The 20545-nt window shown below is 36.6% G+C and overlaps 1 protein-coding gene across 23 annotated transcripts in view; it reads right to left on the bottom strand.

Annotated features, from left to right (window-relative positions):
- EMC2 (ER membrane protein complex subunit 2) overlaps positions 1-14978 on the bottom strand; it is a 345419-nt gene extending 330441 nt beyond the window's left edge. For 13 of the 23 annotated variants that reach the window (XR_013997064.1, XR_013997065.1, XR_013997066.1 and 10 more), the window contains exons 1-5: positions 14917-14963; positions 10431-10544; positions 9862-9926; positions 8482-8567; positions 1765-1822 (exon numbers count right to left, since the gene is read on the bottom strand). Coding sequence is in view for 1 of the 23 variants with exons in the window: in XM_081111306.1 (XP_080967432.1) it covers positions 1765-1822; positions 8482-8567; positions 9862-9926; positions 10431-10544; positions 14917-14956 (363 nt within the window). In the remaining 22 variants the exon portion in view is untranslated. Of the gene's footprint in view, positions 1-1764; positions 1823-8481; positions 8568-9861; positions 9927-10430; positions 10545-14916 lie in introns of all 23 variants that reach the window. The other 10 variants (XR_013997057.1, XR_013997058.1, XR_013997059.1 and 7 more) reach the window with 4 other exon arrangements.
- Between the last annotated feature and the right edge of the window lie 5567 nt (positions 14979-20545).

Raw genomic sequence — 20545 nt, 5'->3', positions numbered from 1 at the left:
CAAAAATAGGTTTACAGTTGTGAGTACATGAAACACAGTTTATTCCTGTATTAATATTTATTAATTATTATATTATTTATCAGTATAACTGTAAACTTAGTTTTGCCCCACCCTGTGTGACTGGGTAAAAAAATTAAATACTTTTAACACAGGTCAAGTCTTATAGTTAAAATAAACATATTACAAAATCTTCAGAACAACAAACAGTGCTTTTTATATAGTTAAGATTAGAATACTATTCAAAACTTTCCTATTTTAACTACCTTTTTTGAGGGGAATATCTAGACAAAAGTAATAGAAGCTGTTTCTTATTTTTGTCTTTTTTTTAAATAATAGGTAGATTTGTAGCTCTGCCAAAACTTTTCCCTGAATTTTCTATATTCTTAGAATCTTCACAAAATAATGAATCCTTACCATTTAAATATGTGCCAAACAAACAAACAAACAAACAAAACCTAGGAAGTTTCCCTGGGGGGTCGGGGGGGCGGGAATAATATTAAAAACACAAATATAAAACATTTCAAAATATATACTTATAGCAAATCACCATGCTGTGTAACGTAAACTTGTATAATGTTACTGGTCAATTATATCTCAAAAAAACTGGAAAAAACTCTGTCTTTTGAGCAATATACAGAAGTATTACTAAATAATGTATCAAAAAGGACAAGCAGAGATCAGAGATTTATGACCAATGAATGCTTGGTTTAATGCTATCTAGAAATTGCACACTTCAATATGAAATCATTTCCCAACTTAGCATACATAATTTATTTTTAAATGAATCAAGTTACTCATCTTCAATTATTAAACATTTCTGCATCTTATAATCCAGTCATATATTTTATTAGCTTTTTTAAAATGTGCATTTTTAATGAAATACTGCCAAATAAGAGAACACCATGTTTTTGTATTATGTGTTAATGTAAGAATTTCTCCTTTTATAAAAGGACAATACAAACTCAAACTGTTTTTTGTTTAAAATTTCTAAAAATATTTTTATTTTAGCAGGCATATGTATGCAAGACATTAACAACATAAAACATTAAAAATGCCTGATGTTATTTAAAGACTCTCTTTAACTTTTCATTTAATACAAGGTAAATCTGAGGGAAGCCATTCTATCAATACTAAACTAAAATGTTTTCAACAACATAAAATTTTTTCTCTAGGGTATTTTTAAAACAAATAATACTATATAAGTATATTTGGAACAAATATTTTGTCCAATAAACTGATATGAAATTTGTTCAAAATCAGAATGAATTAAAGATATTTATATATTTTTCCTTTAAATATATTTACATATGATATAGTCATTCTTATTCAGGTAGAAAAAAGTAAATCCAAAACAAAACACCTTCATTAACCACATTAACCACATATACTAATTATTGAGATGACTTCTTTCATTTCTCATTAAGACAATTAAAATTTAACTACACAAACAAGACGAGTTACTATTTCAGAAACTTCAACAAAATATTACAAAATTAAAAAAACACTGAGCTTTGCTGGGCTTTTATGCAAGCACATAAAATTCTTTCTTCCCCAATTTCAATTAATTTTTTTTTAGTAAGATATCTCGTAAGTCAAATTTAACTGGAGAGTTTTAAATCTATTTTTTAAAACAACCCATCTTGAAATATTTAAAATAAGATAATAAAACATGGTTTCATATGTATTTTTCCATTACTTCCAAAATGAATTAATTTTGCCTTTTGAAATAAACTATATCATCTTCAGAACCATTAGTTAACTTACAGTGTTAGTTGGATCTTCATGTAGAATTCGATCATATAGCTGTATTGCATCATCATATCTATTTAAAAAGAAAAAGAAACATCAAGAATCATGAACTTAAAATTTAGTGACAAATAGTAAATACTGGAAAAGTTTCAACTGGCAGTGCTTTGCATGCATTTATAATTGCTATCCAAGTCACTTTTTATATTCCTATAATGGTAAGGTTTGCTATGGTGTGAGTTTTTTTTAAATGGAAAAAAGTATCACAAAGTATTTCTAGAAAAAGTTACTTCAAAACATACTGATCTAATTGAGCCTAAATACAAATGTAAAATCTAGCAGCACAAAGAGATATCTTTATGATCCTCGATATACCTAGAATTAAAACCAATAAAACATAAGAAACAGTTTAATTTTAATAAATCCATTCACAAGGAAATGATCTATGTATTAATTCTCCTTTAATGAATATTTATAATAGCTTTTCTTAGTTAAGCACCTACTAAGTATCCATACATAAAACTTACTCTTTGCTGGGTTACAACCTCATGAGAGAAACAGTTAACAAATTTATCAAATGAAAGAATACTCACATATGACAGTAAATAACTAAAAAGCCAAAATTAACATTATGTGATAGAGATTCTAAGTAGGGATACATTAGAAATTAAATAAAAAACTTTCCTTAATTATATACTCTTACATATGAAAACCTTGATTGGGATGCAAAGAAATAGCTGAGTGATTCTGAAATTCCTTCCTAACAATGTTCATAACCACCAATTCCCATCCTATCAATTTCTCCACTTCTGAATAAAGATCTTTAAACAAAGCAAAAACCAATGTTTAAAAACTTTTACAGCAGTATTTCTAAAACCAGGAATAACTGATACATGTCTTAGGATCTCTTCATAAGTTCCCTATAGGACATTTTTAATTTTATATTTTTCTCTTACTGATATTTTCTTGAAGGTATCTTTTAATGATAGATATGAATACTTTATATCATGTGACTCATCTTTCAACTATACAATGACCCCAAAATTTTAGTACCCTAGTCAATGTTTGTGATTATGGTCATGCCAATAGGTAAGAATACTTTACCTGTTATTGTTATCTATAGCAGATTACTGAAAAAAAATAAAAGCAGACTGAATTTGTAAATGTGTTCACTCCATGCAAAGAGCAAACCACATCCCTGCACACTAAGTCAATTAGACTCAGCAGTAATTCAAATAAAGAAAATTAGTTTGGACATCAACTGCTTGATACTATAATAGGTCTGCTAGCCTCATAAGAATCTACAACTAAACAAGGAAATAAAATCAAATCATTAAATAATAATGAAACAAAACAGTAAAGTATGCAAAACAAGGGCAAAATTAATGCTATAGAGCAGAAATTATCACAGGACAATACATGAGAATCACCTGGGAATCTTTTCCAACTAAAATAGCTCTGAAAAAGATATCAGAAGTGACAGAGAAAGATATGAAGCCATTCATTGTTTTTATAGTTGTATAAAACCTATATACATTATATTTAAACATCTTTAAATTATACTGTAATTTAAAAAATAATTTATGTAAAAACTGAGTGTGATGGTTAATTTTATGTGTCAACTTGACTGGCCCAGATCAAACATTATTTCTAGGTATGTCTGAGGGTGTTCAGGATGAGATTAGCTTTGAATCTGTAGACTCAGCAAAACAGACTGCCTATCCAATGTGGGTGGGCATCATCCAATTCCTTGAGGGTCTGAATAGAACTAAAGTGGAGAAAGGAGGAATTTAACCCTATTTTACAGCCTCACTTCTGAGCTGGGACATCTCATCTTACCTCCCCCTATCCTCAGATTGAGATTTATACCATCAGCTGCCTTCGTTCTCAGCCTCTGGACTTGGACTCAGACTGAATTATAGCACCAGTTTGGCTGGATCTCCAGCTTGCAGATGGCAGATTCTGGAACTTCAAAGCCTCCAAAATCATATGAGCCAATTCCTCATAACAAATCTCCATTTATATGTTGCTCTCTGTGTATGTATGTATGTATATGTCTGTGTGCGTGTGTGTGTGTGGGGGGGGGGGGGAGGGCGCGGTGGCGGTTTCGCTAGAGCAGTGGTTCTCAACCTGTGGATCCCGACTCCTTTGGCAGTCAAACGACCCTTTCACAGGGGTCGCCTAAGACCATCCTGCATATCAGATATTTACATTACGATTCATAACAACAGCAACATTACAGTTATGAAGTAGCCAACGAAAATAATGTTATGGTTGGGTCACAACATGAGGAACTGTATTTAAAGGGCCAGAAGGTTGCCGAAACCGGTTTGGCTCAGTGGATAGATCGTCGGCCTGCGGACTGAAAGGTCCCAGGTTCGATTCCGGTCAAGGGCATGTACCTGGGTTGCAAGCATATCCCCAGTAGGAGATGTGCAGGAGGCAGCTGATCGATGTTTCTAACTATCTCTCTCTCTCCCTTCCTCTCTGTAAAAAATCAGTAAAATATATTTTTAAAAAAAAAGGGGCCAGAAGGTTGAGAACCACTGCTCTAGAGGATCCTAATACACTGAAGGTCAAGAAAAATTTACATTTAGTCAGCAATGTTCTGATACCTGTCTTTTTACCTGCGGGGTTTTTTAAAGAAAAATCTGGATTACACCCTCACAAACTGATTTCAGTAAAGTGGGGGCAAGGCAACTACTGATTTTTTAAAATTCCACATATTCTAATTTACACCATCATGTATGAGAATCAATGATTAATGATCCTATTTAGCAAAGACACACCTAACAGCCACTCTTTTATATAAAAAGATTAAAACTTTACTAAGTAAAATGGTGCTACGAGTTTCAATTAAAAAAACACACATAATCGTATATGATAAAAGGCTAATATGCAAACCGACCGAATGGTGGAAAGACTGGTTGCTATGATGCACACTGATCACCAGGGGGCAGACGCTCAACACAGAAGTTGCCTCCTGGTGGTCAGTGCGCTCCCACAAGGGGAGTACTGCTCAGCCAGAAGCCCTGAGCCAGGCTCACAGCTGGTGAGCACAGCAGTGGTGGTAGGAGCCTCTTCCACCTCCATAGTAGTGCAAAGGATGTCCGACTGATAGCCCAGGCCCGCTCCCTGGGAAGTAGGCCTAAGCCGGAAGAGGGACATTCCCGAGGGTAGAAAAAATAAGCACATAAAGATGGCTTGCATTCTGTCCCTGACCTGACCTCAGATTCCTGGACTGTGAGAGGGTGCAGGCCAGGCTGAGGGACCCCCCAAGTGCACGAATTTCGTGCACTGGACTTCTAGTCTATATAATAAAAGTCTAAGTGACCATTACAGCAGAACCAGAATGACCATCGCCATGATGTGCACTGACCACCAGGGGGCAGACGCTCAAAGCAGGAGCTGCCCCTTGGTGGTCAGTGCACTCCCATAGGGAGAGCGCCACTCAGCCAGAAGTTGGGCTCACGGCTGGCTCCTCCTCCGCGGCAGCTCTAAGGAGCAGCAAGCCAAGCGGTAAGGAGCAGCGAGCAGGCGGGTGGTAAGGAGCGATGGGTCCCGGACTGCGAGAGGGCACAGGCCAGACTGAAGGACACCCCCACCCAAGTGCACAAATTTCGTGCACCAGGCCTCTAGTAATAATAATAATAATAATAATAATAATAAGGCTTAGCCCTGGCCGGTATGGCTCACATAGCTGGAGCATCATCAGGTCACATGCCCACGGTTCAGTCGAGGTGTGTGCAGAAGGCAACTGATGGGTCGATGTTTCTCTCTCTCTCTTCACCTTCCTCTCTCTAAAATCAATAAAAACATTTTTTAAAAAGGCTTAAAGAAATTAAAGTTCACTGAGTTTCTTAGAAAACCTGAAGTAACACTTAATAATAAGTTCTTGTTACCATATCAATATTTTGTTTGGTTGGAAAGGAATAGTAAATATTAAAAACTAGTACCACTCAATCCCTCACAACGTAATTTTAAAAATCATTCATCTTGGACTATGGAATGTATTCTGCTATTCATATATTTTAAGAATGATTTAGGGACTCATATTACTTGAGATAAAACAAAAAAAAATTATTAGAGCAGCACACTGATTCAGGAGCAATCTTTTCAGATTTCTTCCATTCTGTCCTGATTCAAAATTAGTTTCTGCTAACCTAAACTAATACTACTTTATTTACTTTTTTATCTATATCCTTTGCTAACTCACAGAGAGGATACAAAGAGATTAAAATGTACACACAAACAAACATATAAGCCCAGGAGTGAAGGAGTTGAGAAAAATTATACCAATAAATCCAGCTTAAAACAAACTACTACAATTGAGGTACAAGTTAATTGTCTTACCTGAAACAACAAGCTAAAAAGGCGAAAATAAGCTGATCTTAAAATACATGCATAAATTCAAAGGATTCAAAATAGTCAAAATAATCTTGGAGAAAAAAAAACACACAAAGCTAAAGAATTACCAGTGCCCAATTTCAGAACTTAATACAAAGCCACAATATCAATAGAGTGTAGAATCAATATGGTGCAATATATGATAAGCCCAGAATTCAACCCTCACATTTATATTTAGTTGTTTTTAACAAAGGTGCCAAGACAAATAAGGAAAACATAGTCTTTTCAGCAAATGGTGCTGGGACACCTGAATATTCATATGCAGGAAAATGAAGATGGACACATACTTCAAACCATAAAAAATATTAAATCAAAATGAGTTAAAGACCCAAATGTAAAAACTAATACTATAAAACTCATAAAAGATAGGCATAAACTTTGTGACCTTGGATAAGACAATGGTTTCTAGACATGACACCCAAAGTAAAATAAAGAAAAAAAAATAAACCGGACTTAATAAAAGATCAAAAAATTTGGTAATCAAAGAATACCACTAAGCCAGTGATTTTCAACCAGTGTGCTGTGGCCCACAGAAAATTTTCAAACATGCAGTACCTGACTATTAAGTCAGAAACAATGACTTCTTTTTCCTTAGATTGTCAAATAAAAAAATGACAACAGCCAATATAACAATAGCCATCTGTGTGAATGAATCAAAATTATACCTTTTTTTGTCAGATCAACAAAAAATATGTATTTTGGTGTGCTGCAAAATTCTAATAATTAGTTTATGTGTGCCTTGAGATGAAAAAGGTTGAAACTGCTACACTAAGCAAATGAAAAGAGTGTGAGACTATTTTTGCAAATCATTTATCTGATAAGTACCTTGTATCTAGACTATATATAAACAACTTTTACAACTAAATAATAAAAAGACAAATAACCCAATTTAAAAAAAAAGAAGATATAGAAATGGTCAATAATTTTATGAAAAGATGTTCAATATTTCTGGTTCCTGGAACAGCATGTAAAAATATCATGGAAGTTGTCACTCCCATCCACACAAGAAAAAAAGCTAAATTGGACAAACCAATAACTCTCTAGATCCATCAGAGAATTAAAGTCACAGGTCAAACCACTGCCCCCAAAATTAAGACATGTAAACAGAGATAATCACGGCTTACTGTAGCAGGAAAACAGGACATAAGTGTTGACAAGAATATGGAGAAAAGAGAACCCTTGTGCACTGTTTGTGGGAATGTAATTTGGAACAACAACTATGGAAAACAGTATGGAGATTCCTTAAAAAAATTAAAAATAAAATTACCGTTTAATCCTAGTTCCACTTGTGGGTATTTATGTGAAGGAAACAAATGCACTCTCTTAAAAGATATATGCATCCCCATGTTCATGAAAGCATTGTTTACAATAGCCAAAACACGGCTCAACCTAGGTGTCCATCAACAGATGAATGAGATTGTGACATGTATACAATGTAATATTATTTACTCATAAAAATGAAGGAAATTCTGCCATTTATGGCAACCTGGATGGACCTTGAGGACATTATGCTAAGTGAGGTAAGTCATACAGAAAGACAAGTACTATATGATCTCACTTGCATGTAGAATCAAAAAGAACCTGAATTTACAGATCAAGAAAGCAGACTGGTGGTTGCAGAAGTGGGGGTGGGGCTGGGGGTGGGAGTGTGTGAAATGGGTGAAGAGGATCAAGCTTCCAGTTATAAATAATTAACAGCATGGTTACTATAGTTAACAAGACTGTATTATAATTGAAAGTTACTAAGAGAGCAAATCTTAAAAGTTCTTATGACTATGGTTGGTGATGGATAACTACTTACTATAATCGTTTCATTATACATATATATCACATCATTATGTTGTATACCTGAAACTAATACAAAGGTATATGTCAATCATATCTCAATAAAAAAATTATTAATAATAATAGCTTCTATACCTTGAGTGCCTATGAGGGTCCTACACATATATTTGTAAGTCCCCCCAAAATCCTGAGAAGTTGGTAATATTCTTGCTTTACAGAGGAGTGAAGCCAAAAAACCTTAAAGTTAAATAATTTGCTAGGTAAACAGCTAATAAATCCTAAAACCAAGATTATTTGAAGCCAATTCTTATTCCAAAATATAATCTATTTCATTAGCCCAGAGATGGGAAGTGGATTACACTTTTATGTCAAATCCTATTTACTGGGAGTAAAGGCCAGGATTTATGCTGAGATTACTCTGAATCTCAGGAGCAAGAGATCTTGCACAATCAATGATGCTGCCATAAGCATAGGAGAACATAAAGATAGGCCTCATATTTGCTGTTTTCAAATGGGACCACACTATTTACAAGACTCAGTTACCTTTCCATGGCTTCAAATCTCATGCCAGTTAGTCGCTTGACTCTGTGACTGCCAGGGAACTGTCTTCTCAACTCCTGAAGACAAAACTAAAAAAATAATTGGTAAACAAGACTTGAAAAGTAGTAATTATATTACATACACCAAATGAACTACAAATAATGACCTACAAAAGTCTTCAATGTATCTTCTTAAATAATATCACTAGTGTAATATAATGAAGTGATATTATCTAATGAATAATGGGATAAAAGGAGAAATCTGAATTACAGTGAAAGAAATCATCAGTTCTCAGACACTAATCATACTGATAAGTAGGAAAATAAGCAGATCATGTGTCCACTAATAACTTCAAACACTACCACCATATTACTTCTCAAAAATTGCCTACATAATGTGTTAAGCACCATTTAAATGTCCACCACAGTTTCCTGGCATTTTCTTCCTAACGATGCATAAAGATTCTTTAGATAAAAATTAAGTTCTTTGGTAGTACTTTTAAGTCCCTGGCAACTACTACTAATACTTTGCTTAATATTTCTCTGTTGAAATTATAATAATCTTGTCAGTACAAACATCCTGATTTGGGTCCGGGAGGAGCCTGCAACGTAGGTACATGCCTTTGACTGGAATCGAACCCAGGATCCTTCAGTCTGCAGGTTGACGCTCTATCCACTGAGCCAAACTGGCTAGGGTGTGTGCGGGATGCAACCAATCAATGTCTCTCTCTCACATCGATGTTTCTCTCTCCGTCTCTCCTCATCCCCTCCACTCTCTCTAAAAATCAATGGAAAAATGTCCTCAGGTAAGGATAAACAAAAAACAAACAAACAAACAAACAAAGAAATAATTGTGAAAATTAAAGAAAGCATGATGTAAAGCATTTAGCATAGTACCTAGCAGATACGCACTCAAAATATAGCTATTATCACTCTATTTTAAAAGCAGCATTAGTAATTTAAGTCATGCTCTGCAAATGTTAGGATTTTCTAATAGTTCAAGGTATACATTTACAATATTACAAAACAGTGTAACAACATATACTATGAAAGATATTCAATAACCCAAAAGATAAACTTGTTTTAAATTATCTACTTCTCATTACATACTCTATAATATAGCATTATTCAACCAGTAAGCAGATAAACTTCAACTAATTTATCCTCTTCAGTAAAACTGGAATACTAAATATCTACTTCTCAGGAATGTTAAAAAGATGTGAGAACATACTGTGTTCAAAGTACCCAGTTAGGCCTACCTACCCTTAAGAGTAGCATTGAAAACCAGCTGTAGAAAGCATTCTATACAAGCCATACACTAAGTCTTATACATATAATCCATGAAGCATATTAAATATAAAATAAAATTAGTTTAAATACCTACCAATGCCAAGTCATCCCGACCATAGTCTAGAGCTGCAATCATCACCTGTTCATATATGATCCAAACTAGATACATAGAGAGAGAAAAAAACTAAATTTACTATAAAATCTCCCAACAGAAACTAGATAATGAATTCTTCCTGTTTGGTATTTTAGAGAAAAGTACTTATAACTGAAAATTATTCAGTGTATTTTATCAGCAATTAAGAAAAGAAGGTATCCTTATATGCTTCAGCAATGTAAAATATTTAAGTATCTTATCAAGTAAAAAAAAAAAATTTCCAATTATCTAATACCTTTACTGTTCTAAAGGATTCTTTATGAAATACATTTTGAACAGACCAGATTGCAGCCCTGAGCTTTAAAACAAAAACGCTTATTTGATGGCTTTACTACTAACAGAAATTATAAAGCCTTCCCAAAATAAAGTATTAGTCTTCCTGAGAAGTTTTTAATAAGTGACAATCACAGATTGCTATAAACACTAGAAAAAATAAGATTATTTTAAAAAAACTAAGAATGGTAAATAGACATGTGCTAAGCATAAATATAATAAGTTAAAAAACTTACTATCATCTCCAAGCTTAGAAGCATATTCATTAATTAATTCCTCTCCAACTTCCACAATTTGCTCACTATTTCTTGAGTTTTCATCTCTCCATTTTCTCATTTTATCTCGCATTTCTGAAAACAAAAAACTTGTTATAATGTGTGTGTGTATATATATTTGATCAATGTCAAAATCACTAAAATGAAGTCAACTTTTTTGATAAAGAAAATAAACTCACACTAATATAAAAGTCCATGTATCTCAAAGTTCATAAAGCAGAATACCAATTTAATAAGACAGACAGATCCTTTGGAAGACTACAAATATATTATAAATAATGCAACTACCTTTAAAAGTAATGAATGGCAGTCCACTACAAAGATCCTCTATCCCTTTAAGCAATTATGTATCTTAACAATTTTGAGATTCTAGAAAATGTTCAGAATTTGACAAAAGCAAGGGATTATTTTCCCAAAAAAATGCATAAAATTATACATATAAATCTCAAAAATTCAAGGTGTTCCTGAAGTTAATCCACTGACTCAAGAACATAAAATTTTCATAATCAGGAAATAATAGTAGCCCTTTAAGAAGCAGACTGCCCATGAACTAGAGACTAAAAGAGAAAAATTGATTCCCATCTGTCAAATATCTCATTTACCAATGGTCTTCAATTTTCATCAGTCTTACTCTACTTATTCATAACCAAACTATTATTGAAATAACTTTCTAGGCCCAAGATGGAGCCACTTTTCTCCAGGTGCCATGTTAGCAAACTGAAACTTAAATAACTCTCAAGTCCCTGTAAATGCTCCACTTGATCAGAAATGCAGCATATCCTATCAACTGGGAAAAAAAAAAAAAAAGGAAGTGAAATCTCATGGGATGTTCAATAGGATCTGTTACCTCAAATGTCTTGTTCAGTACTGTGTCCTCAAGAACTAGAACAGTGCCTGGTACAAAGTACTCAAATATATGTTTAATTAACATGCTATTTAGCATATCGGCTAAAGCTAGGTGTGGTTGAGATTGCCCAAAGAAGACATTTAACCTTTTTTAGATCTCTTTGAAGTTATGAGACCTTTGAATTATTTTTTTCCCCAAAACAAGTACATGTTTACATACACTCAATTTTGCATATAATTTCAGGGAATTCATGGACCACTTAATACCTATGCCTACATCAGTAAGGAGCCTATATATCTCCAGTTTAATGTAACCATTGATAATAAATTAAGAAGAGGATTAAGGAAAGAAGCATTGGAGACACAAAAATTAAAATGTAAGTAGATGTAGAGGAAAGCAAAGGAAAGGTCTAAGAAAATGAGAACCTTAATGTTATTAAGAAACCAAGGAAAGAATTTTTCAGAAGGGGGGAATCTGCAATGACAAATGTAGTATAGATGTACAAAAACACATAAACCTGGCATTAGGTCTCCCCAGAAACCTTGCTGGAGTGATAGAGCATGGAAACCAATTTGTGGTTGTTTGAAGGACTGAATAAAAAGAGAGTAAGTAGCCCTAGCCGGTTTGGCTCAGTGGATAGGGCGACCGGCTAGGAACTGAAAGGTCCCAGGTTTGATTCTGGTCAAGGGCACATACCTCAGTTGCTAGCTTGATCCCTGGCCCTGAACCGGTGCATAAGGGAGGCAACCAAGCTCTCACACGGATGATTCTATCTCTCCCCTCCTTTCCACTCTCTAAGAAAATCAATGGAAAAATATTCTCGGGTGAAAAAGAAAAAAAGAGAGGAAAAAGAGACACTATGAACAACTAAACTGCCTTTATTTTACAAATTTTTTCACCAAATATTTATTTAGTGCCTACTAGATGCCAGGCATTGTGCAAGGTATCCTATCCATACCCTGACCAAATACCCTAACCTCAATGAACCCTCCTTATAACTCTGTCCCACCTGCAAATCACTAAATAATAACTCCTCTAATAAACCTCAATAATTTTCAACTGGCTGAATAAATAAACCATATATCCTACTTTTTTAATAGAACCTAATAGAGACTAGGAGAACATTAGATGTACTATATAGGGTTTTTATAAACATGTGACCACTTCTCCTATAACAAGATTTACAGTACTCTTTGAACTAACCATTTCCACAACTTTAATTCATGATACAATTCAAAGGAATTCTTAAGGACCTAGGTCCAACTGACAGCCCTCATAGAAATATATAAAGAAATTATTCCAACACTAGAAAAATTACTTAGTTTTTTTTGGTAACAGTTTATTAATGTTTATTATTAATCTAATTAACAATTCATTTAGTCAGCCAATAAATACTGAGTTCCTCACATAAATCAAGCACTAGAACCAGAGGCCTGGCCCCTCCCTCCATTCTAGGAGAGAAAATTTTACAACTTAACACAACTGGGCAAGTGCTTCACGAGTATAAAAACACATAAAGGAGGAGGGTCAGGTTTTGTTGCTTTTTTGATTTTGTTGTTTTTCTTTCCCTTTTTAAAATTTTGGAGGGATGGGGAAGAGCTGTGGGATAGTCAAGGAAAACTCTTTAAAATATGACTGTTGTGGGAAATTTTGAGAAATGATGACGTATAATGGGGACAAGAGTGGGACAATGAGGAAAGAACACTCCTGGTGGAAGGAACAGCATGCGCCCAGCCCTAATACAAGAGGCGCATGGCACATTTCGGGAATTCAACAAAAGGCAGCACTGTCTGCTCGGAGAGACAGAATAGTTTAAGACAAAGCTAGAGACCTAGGTGGGAGCCAGATCATTTTTCCTAAGCACTTAGTTTAAAAGCACTTTCACCTGTTTTCGCTCTTGTTCCTCAACAAACTTGTGACATAGTTATTATTTTAGAATGTCCACAGGGTAGTCCAAGTTACTCAGTTAAATCACCCTGTCGGGTGGTACATACCTACTCATTCCTTAAGATTATATACATGATACTACCACCTAAGGAACTTATCTTGAACAAAGTTTCCAAACAGCACTTTCTAAAAACAAAAAGCATGATACATTCACAACATTTTCAAAAAAAAACATTAAAAATAACAGCCACCTATCTACCATCCAGCCTAAGAAACATGTCCTGAGAAGCCTTTTATAACTACATATTGACAGCCCTGACCGGTTTGGCTCACTGGATAGAGCCTTGGCCTGGGGACTGAAGGGTCCCAGGTTCGATTCCGGTCAAGGGCTTGTACCTTGGTTGCAGGCACATCCGCAGTAGGGAGTGTGCAGGAGGCAGCTGATCGATGCTTCTCTCTCATCGATGTTTCTAACTCTCTATCCCCTCTCCCTTCCTCTCTGTAAAAAAATCAATAAAACATATTTTTAAAAAAACACAAAACTACATATTGACAGGTTTGTCTTCATTCGACTGTGAACTCCATGAAGGTAGGGACTGTATGTTGCTTAATTTCTTATACCCAAGATATAGCACTAAGCGCTTTTCTTGTTTAATATCATGGAATTCTCCGATACGGGTAGCAACACTGAGACTCACGGTGGGCTGGAGGCCACAAAGCCAATAATCACTGAATTCGGTTCAAGTATACAGGAATTTTACCTTTCCCCATACACGTTTGCAACTTTGTGATCTGATCCTGGAGAGATTTATTCACCAGGTGTGAATACAACTTTCAGGACACAGGTGATCAGGCCATTGTTTAACCACTGAAACATGGCATTCCTTGAACACACAAGCTGTGTAAGTCTCCTGTTAAACGCTGGGAAGATGAATTTCAAATACAGGTATTTCCTGCGCTAGAGAAACTCAAGGCTCTTCTCTCCAGCATGTTTCCGGCTCAAGTTTTCCACAAGGGAAAACAACTCTGTTACAGAACTGGCCCAAAGTTTGCTTCCCGATTTAAAGAACACACGTCACCTAACATTAAACCGGGATGGGGAAGAGGTCCAGCTCCCGTGAGCACATGCCCAAGGTACCAGTCCTTTTTCCCTTCCGAAAAGACATTCCTGTGGGAGTAAGAAGGACGTTCTGCTGTGCATGTAAATGTGTTCCGGGGAGGAGTGGGACCAGGAGTCATTAAAAAGGGAAGATGTCAGAACTCCAGCTTTGCAGAGGAAACGAGACGTAAAGCAGCAAGCAGAAGCATGAGATCTGTTCACGGGTCTCCCACACACCTTTTCTGCACCAAGTTGTCACCCTTCCTACAGGGCGCTCAATGCAAGGGCCTTCCAGGTCCTGTACTTCTTGGCTGCAGGAACCTACCCGCCCTCCCCGTGCCGCCCAGGAGCCCCGGGTCCCTCCCGCCTCAAAACAGAAGCTGCCCTGGGCCCCTGAATTGGTCTTGTCTCTCGCTGAACACAAGCGGTGGGGACCCCGCAGACACCGGTGGGCGGCCGGGCCACGGTACAGGTCAGCCTCCACCTCCTCCCTGGCCGCCACCTCCACTCAGCCGGCGCAGAGAGCAGAGAGCTCAGCTCTCCATGGGCACCAGGTGTCCCGCACCCGTTCCCAGGGCTTCCGGTCTTTCCGCGCCCGCTCCGCCTGTCGTTACCTTCCCAAGTGACATCGTAAAGCTCTGACACCTTCGCCATCTTCTCAGAGCCTAGAGGCAGCTGGGGGAGGGGGCGGAGACACGCGGTCACGTGACAAATTACGACACCCACTTCTCATTGGTTGAGAAAGCGCAGGGGGCGGGATCCGCGGCGCACGTGCGCGCGGCTTTGCGGAGGGCCTGTCGGGCCAGGGGGCGGGGCGAGCTGGGCGGTGCGCGGGCGGTGCCGGGACGTCGAGGACGCCCCAGCCGGGTAAGGGGGCGGGGCGAGCGGCGCTGGGAGGTGGAGGACGCTCTGGCGTCTGAGCTTGATGGGCGTGAGGTGTGTGTTTTAACCACGGAGTTTTAATGAATGCGGGATTGTAAACGTGTGCACTTCCGGCTTTTCGCTTTTCTCCGCCTAGGTGTGTTTAGTCTCTTCCTACTCCCTAATCAGCTCCTTGTTCTCGTGGCCTGCTGCAGCGCCACGTTCTGCCCGAATCCCTTATTTGTCCCCAACTTTCCTTCTTCCTCAGCGGCATCTCTCTCCATTTATTTTTTAATGTTCGGCTAAACCGATACTCTCTAAGTTTTTCCTTAAGTCTCTTTGAGGGACTAAGTGGGATTCGGCTGTTGCCTATTACGTACTGTGGACAAAAAGGGGCCGCATGCTGACCTGACTGCCTCAGGGAAGGCCTGCGTGGGGCCTTGCAAACTCACATACCTGAAGGAACCTCAGAAGATGGTCTGACCTTAGAACTGGTTTAACTAAGCAGCTTGTGGTGGGTAGTCCTGTCCCAGGTGGGTAGCTTCCCTGGCAAAAGTCAGGCTTTACCTTAACGGAGCCTATCTGTTGTCTTTTTGCATCTACAATAACATATCGTTGCAATATCAAAAGTAATTTTCCTTTTCCCTGGACCCTTCAAAGCATAGGCACCACTCAAGGGAAACCACAGATCCTCTCGTTGTTATTAATTATTGGCTGTTAACTATCCTGTACCCACCTGTGTAAAGGAAGCCTGTGTCTGTCATTTTACTTTTCATCCAATCCCAGAGGTTTCCCCCACCTCCCTAATCGATCACCAGTGGATTTCATGAAACCCACATAGGTCTTCTCTTTTGATTGTAATGTACACAATAAGGTGCAAAACGGCCATTCTCAGAGCATTATCTCCATCTGTTGAGATTTTGCTTCCCAGCAGTTGTGGACAGTTTGGCTCAAATAAGCCCCTTGACATTCTTCACGGGTTTGCATGTTTCTTAAATTGACAGGACCTGTGGCCTAGGGTTTCTTTCTGCCCCATGCAATGTCTTTGTGCCACCCCATAGCCTTAACACTCCTCGGATCAGTCTGCCTGTCACTCTAGATTTGAAACTCCATGAGAGCAGCCAATATGTCAGTGCTTATGAATAAGTGAAATACTGAATAGATGTACAAATGAGACCGTCACAAACCCTACACTTCGCTCCTCTTAACCTCACAAGGGAGCCTCCTTCCCTACCTTTCCCACCTGGCTAATTGCTATCAGGAACCTTTGGATCTAACCAGGGAGAAATGTCTGGAGTGGAAGCCAAAAATTTGGAAGTCATAAGCATATATTTAGTATTTGAAGCAATGAGAACATGAAATTATAAAGGGGGGAATATGTAAAGTGAGGAAAGAAGGCTAAATATCCCTGCATAACAGCCATGGTTAAGAGTTCATGAAAAAAGGGAATCAACATTGAGAAAGAAAAAGAGTCCTATCCCACAAGCTCAGGAAGTATAGTTAAAAAAAAAAAAAAAAAAAAAAAGCAGCCAATTAATTTTACCTCTCCCAACTTCTTACCATAGTATGTGGCATACACATACAAATTAATATTTGTACTAAATTGTTGATGCCCAACATTTCTTTGACTTTTTTAGGAGGTAAAAGGCCTACAGCGGTTCTCAACCTGTGGGTCACGACACCTTTGGGGGCCGAATGACCCTTTCACAGGGGTCGCCTAAGACCATCGGAAAACACATATGTAATTACGTATTGTTTTTGTGATTAATCACTATGCTTTAATTATGTTCAATTTGTAACAATGAAATTGAGGGTCACCACAACATGAGGAACTGTATTAAAAGGTCGCAGCATTAGGAAGGTTGAGAACCACTGGCCTAGAAGATTTCTTTTAAAAATGTGTAATGGATATCAATTAATGGTTACAACTAATTGAGGGTGTAAATATTTTCTAGTCACTTAAATGCCCTTATAGCTAGCTACTTATTGTCTATTATGCAATAAATCATATTTGACACTAGGTTGAAAAAGGTCATTTTCAGAATTTTTGAGCTGGAATATAATCTCATTGTAGGCTTAGAACAGTGGTTCCTAACATGGGGCACACCCCACAGGGAGGCAATTTGATTTTTAAGGGGGGCAATGCGTTATTAACAATGAATTTTTTGCATTTCTTATGGTTCTAGGGGCCTTGTGACATGTTTATGCATTTCAGCATTATATGTTTTGAAACTTTATTTTCTATTGTTTCATATCACTTCATATTATTATTATTTTTTTAACAATTCCTTAGTGATTTCTTCCTCAGCACTTCAACTATCCTTTTGTTCTTTTATTTTTCTCTTTCATGGATGCCATGTTCTTTGGAAACTTGTTTAAACCAAGTTCATGGCCTTTTAGGCTTTCTCCACATGAATAGGAGTTCACTTTTTGAATAATAAGATTTATATGTCACGTGGGGAGGGGCATCAGGATTTTGGAGATGCTTAGTTGGGGCATGGCCAAAAAATGGTTGGGAACCACTGGCTTAGAAGGTACTTATGATTCTTTGGAACAATATTAAAGTTTTCTGCTTGCAGCCATAGTAAGGAATACATTTTACATCATCATACAGTATAGTATATAGACATATATTTAAAGCTAAAAATTTACAAACTAGCTTTACAATATGTCTGGTCCTCTATGTTTTCTACTTAAATTGAGTCAGTTCCATTTTTATAAAAATACTAGTTGTGCCCCACTAATGGGGTAATGACTCATATTTTGAAAAATCACTAATGGACACTGTATATGTTTCCTAATCTGAGACCCTGAAGTGAAATGGTTTTTCTCAAGTTCTTGCCACTAATAGGTAACAAAAATGGGAAATTCACATGTAGGAGATGAGTTATTTAGATCATGGATGAAAAATGAAGTTTTTATAGGAAAAATGTTTTTAAGGGAACATTGGTCACCAATAGTACTTTCTGAAGTAGGGAAAGTGATTGTTTCCATATAGTAACATTTCAAATATCTAATAAAACCTGCCTTCCTCAGGCACACTCATGAAAAAACTGGTATGTTAGTGACATTATTCTTTTTTATAGTCTTCTTTAAATTTTTAATGTAATTATAACTGTAAATAAAAAATAAATATCATTTATAGATAAAACCATAACCCTGAAAACATAAACATTATGTTTTCTATAAACCTACCTTTACAAGATGTTCTCAAAGTTTTGCCTTTGCCATCTTATTCCTTTGAAAAAGAGTTTTCATTCATGTATGTTAAAAAATATATAATATAGTTTCTCTGATTGAGCACTGCCCAAAATGGTGACAAATATCAAGGTAATATCAAAGTAGCTAAATATTAGACTGCAGTTTCAGACACCATTGGAAATACTATCTCACTTAATAATCTTTAAAGCACCATGAAAAGGGTACATGACTATGGTCTATGACAGGGGTCCTCAAACTACGGCCCGTGGGCCACATGCAAATACAAATATTGTATTTGTTCCCGTTTTGTTTCTTTACTTCAAAATAAGATATGTGCAGTGTGCATAGGAATTTGTTCATAGTTTTTTTTTTAAACTATAGTCCGGCCCTCCAACGGTCTGAGGGACAGTGAACTGGCCCCCACTTTAAAAAGTTTGAGGACCCCTAGTCTATGATGTGCTTTTTTTTTTTAAGGTGAAGCTTTTTTCCCCCTTCATGATCATGTTTGAATAGTTAAGTGATAATACATTAGAATGAACCAGGGTCAGAAAGGAATAACTTTGAATAAGCCTACATTTTCTTTGAGATGGGATAAGCTTTGATTATTTATCAAGCCAGATTGATCCACAAAACACTCTAGAGTGCTTCTTTGTTATGGCCAGCGTTTACTTAGTTAAATTTATATTTTCAGACATTATGAAAGACTAAAACAACCTCTTTAATTTAATAAAACTGTGACATTTATAAAATGGACATTGGTTCTTGCCGGTGTCTCTCAGTGATTGGATGTCAGCCCACGCACTGAAGGCTCGCGGGTTTGATTCCCAGTCAAGGGCACATACCTGGGTTATGGTTTTTGCTCCCCAACCCCTGGTCGGGGCACCTGCAGGAGGCAACCAGTTGATGTGTCTCTCTCACATCAATGTTGCTCTCTTTTTCTCTCTTTCCCTCTTCCCCCCTCTCCCTCTCTCTCCTCCTCCCTCCTTCCCTTCCACTCTCTCTGAAAAGCAATGGAAAAAAACAGTGAGGATTAACAAAAATAATAAAATAAAGTGGACATTATATTTAATTGGCCATCATAGTTGATTTTGCAGTAGTCAGCATCTTTATCAAATCTTTTATTTAGAACCTACTATCTGATTTGTTCTGTTTTAGTCATAGTGAAATAAAGTATCCCACATTATGTAGCACAGTTTATAATCTCTATTTACTTTGACAATTACCCATCTAAGTAAATTGGTCTCACTACAACTCATGAAATTTAACATAGCTTTTAAATCATGTTAATGTTTCTAATTAGTGAATCATAACCATATCCCTTTGTATTTAAGGGGAAATATTAACTTATTTTGTCTTCGTTCCATGTCAATAGATTTTCACTGTAACACATTCACATTTGCAAGGAAGTTTTTCTTAGAGTTTGCTTTACCAAAAGCCAGATTAGCATGGAATTGTTTTAGGAACCTTTTGAACATTGTTTTTTATTACATTTTTAAAACATTATGTAACTTAATATGTAACCAAAACACAAGAGCCTATGCCCCCTTTGCTGACACAACCATAGCATTTAAGTACTTTTAGTTTTTCCAACTTTGCCATCATTTGCAATATATATGTTTTTAAATGTGCCAGCCATTTATTTCATATCCAATTATATTATTTTAGAAAGTAAAGGAGAGCCTCTGGGAAACATTTCCAGTGAGGTCACTTTGGTTCTTTCACAGTAGAATTCACAAACTGATAATTGCCCCTCTGTGCAATAGTTGTAGCAGTGAAGAGGAAAGTACATCCAGAAAGAGTACACCCAGAATTTCTCCCACATGGGCAATAAATTAGAACTGTTTCTTTTTGAGATTTATAACCATACTTGAGTCCACTTTTTCAAGAAGTATTTATTTAATTTTCCCAAAGTGCATATTCTGTTCTGGTATACACATCCATCTGTGCATATGTAACAATCCTTATGCAGAAATGTATTTTTGTAAACATCCCTTTTGGATACTGAACATCAGGAGTCCCTATGTACTATAACTGTTACCTAATCATCTATGGAGCCCATCTAGACTCTATTTTCTACTATATATATATCCCTAATATGCAAATAGACCGAACCGTGAAACAACCAAACAACCAGTCGCTATGACATGCGCTGACCACCAGGGTGCGAGCTGGAAAATGGTG

This window comes from Myotis nattereri (genome assembly GCF_964212035.1).
Source record: "Myotis nattereri genome assembly, chromosome: 17".
NCBI classification, from domain to species: domain Eukaryota; kingdom Metazoa; phylum Chordata; class Mammalia; order Chiroptera; family Vespertilionidae; genus Myotis; species Myotis nattereri.
The sequence above is the reverse complement of the archived record's forward strand: the minus strand, read 5'-3'. Positions and strand labels throughout refer to the sequence as shown.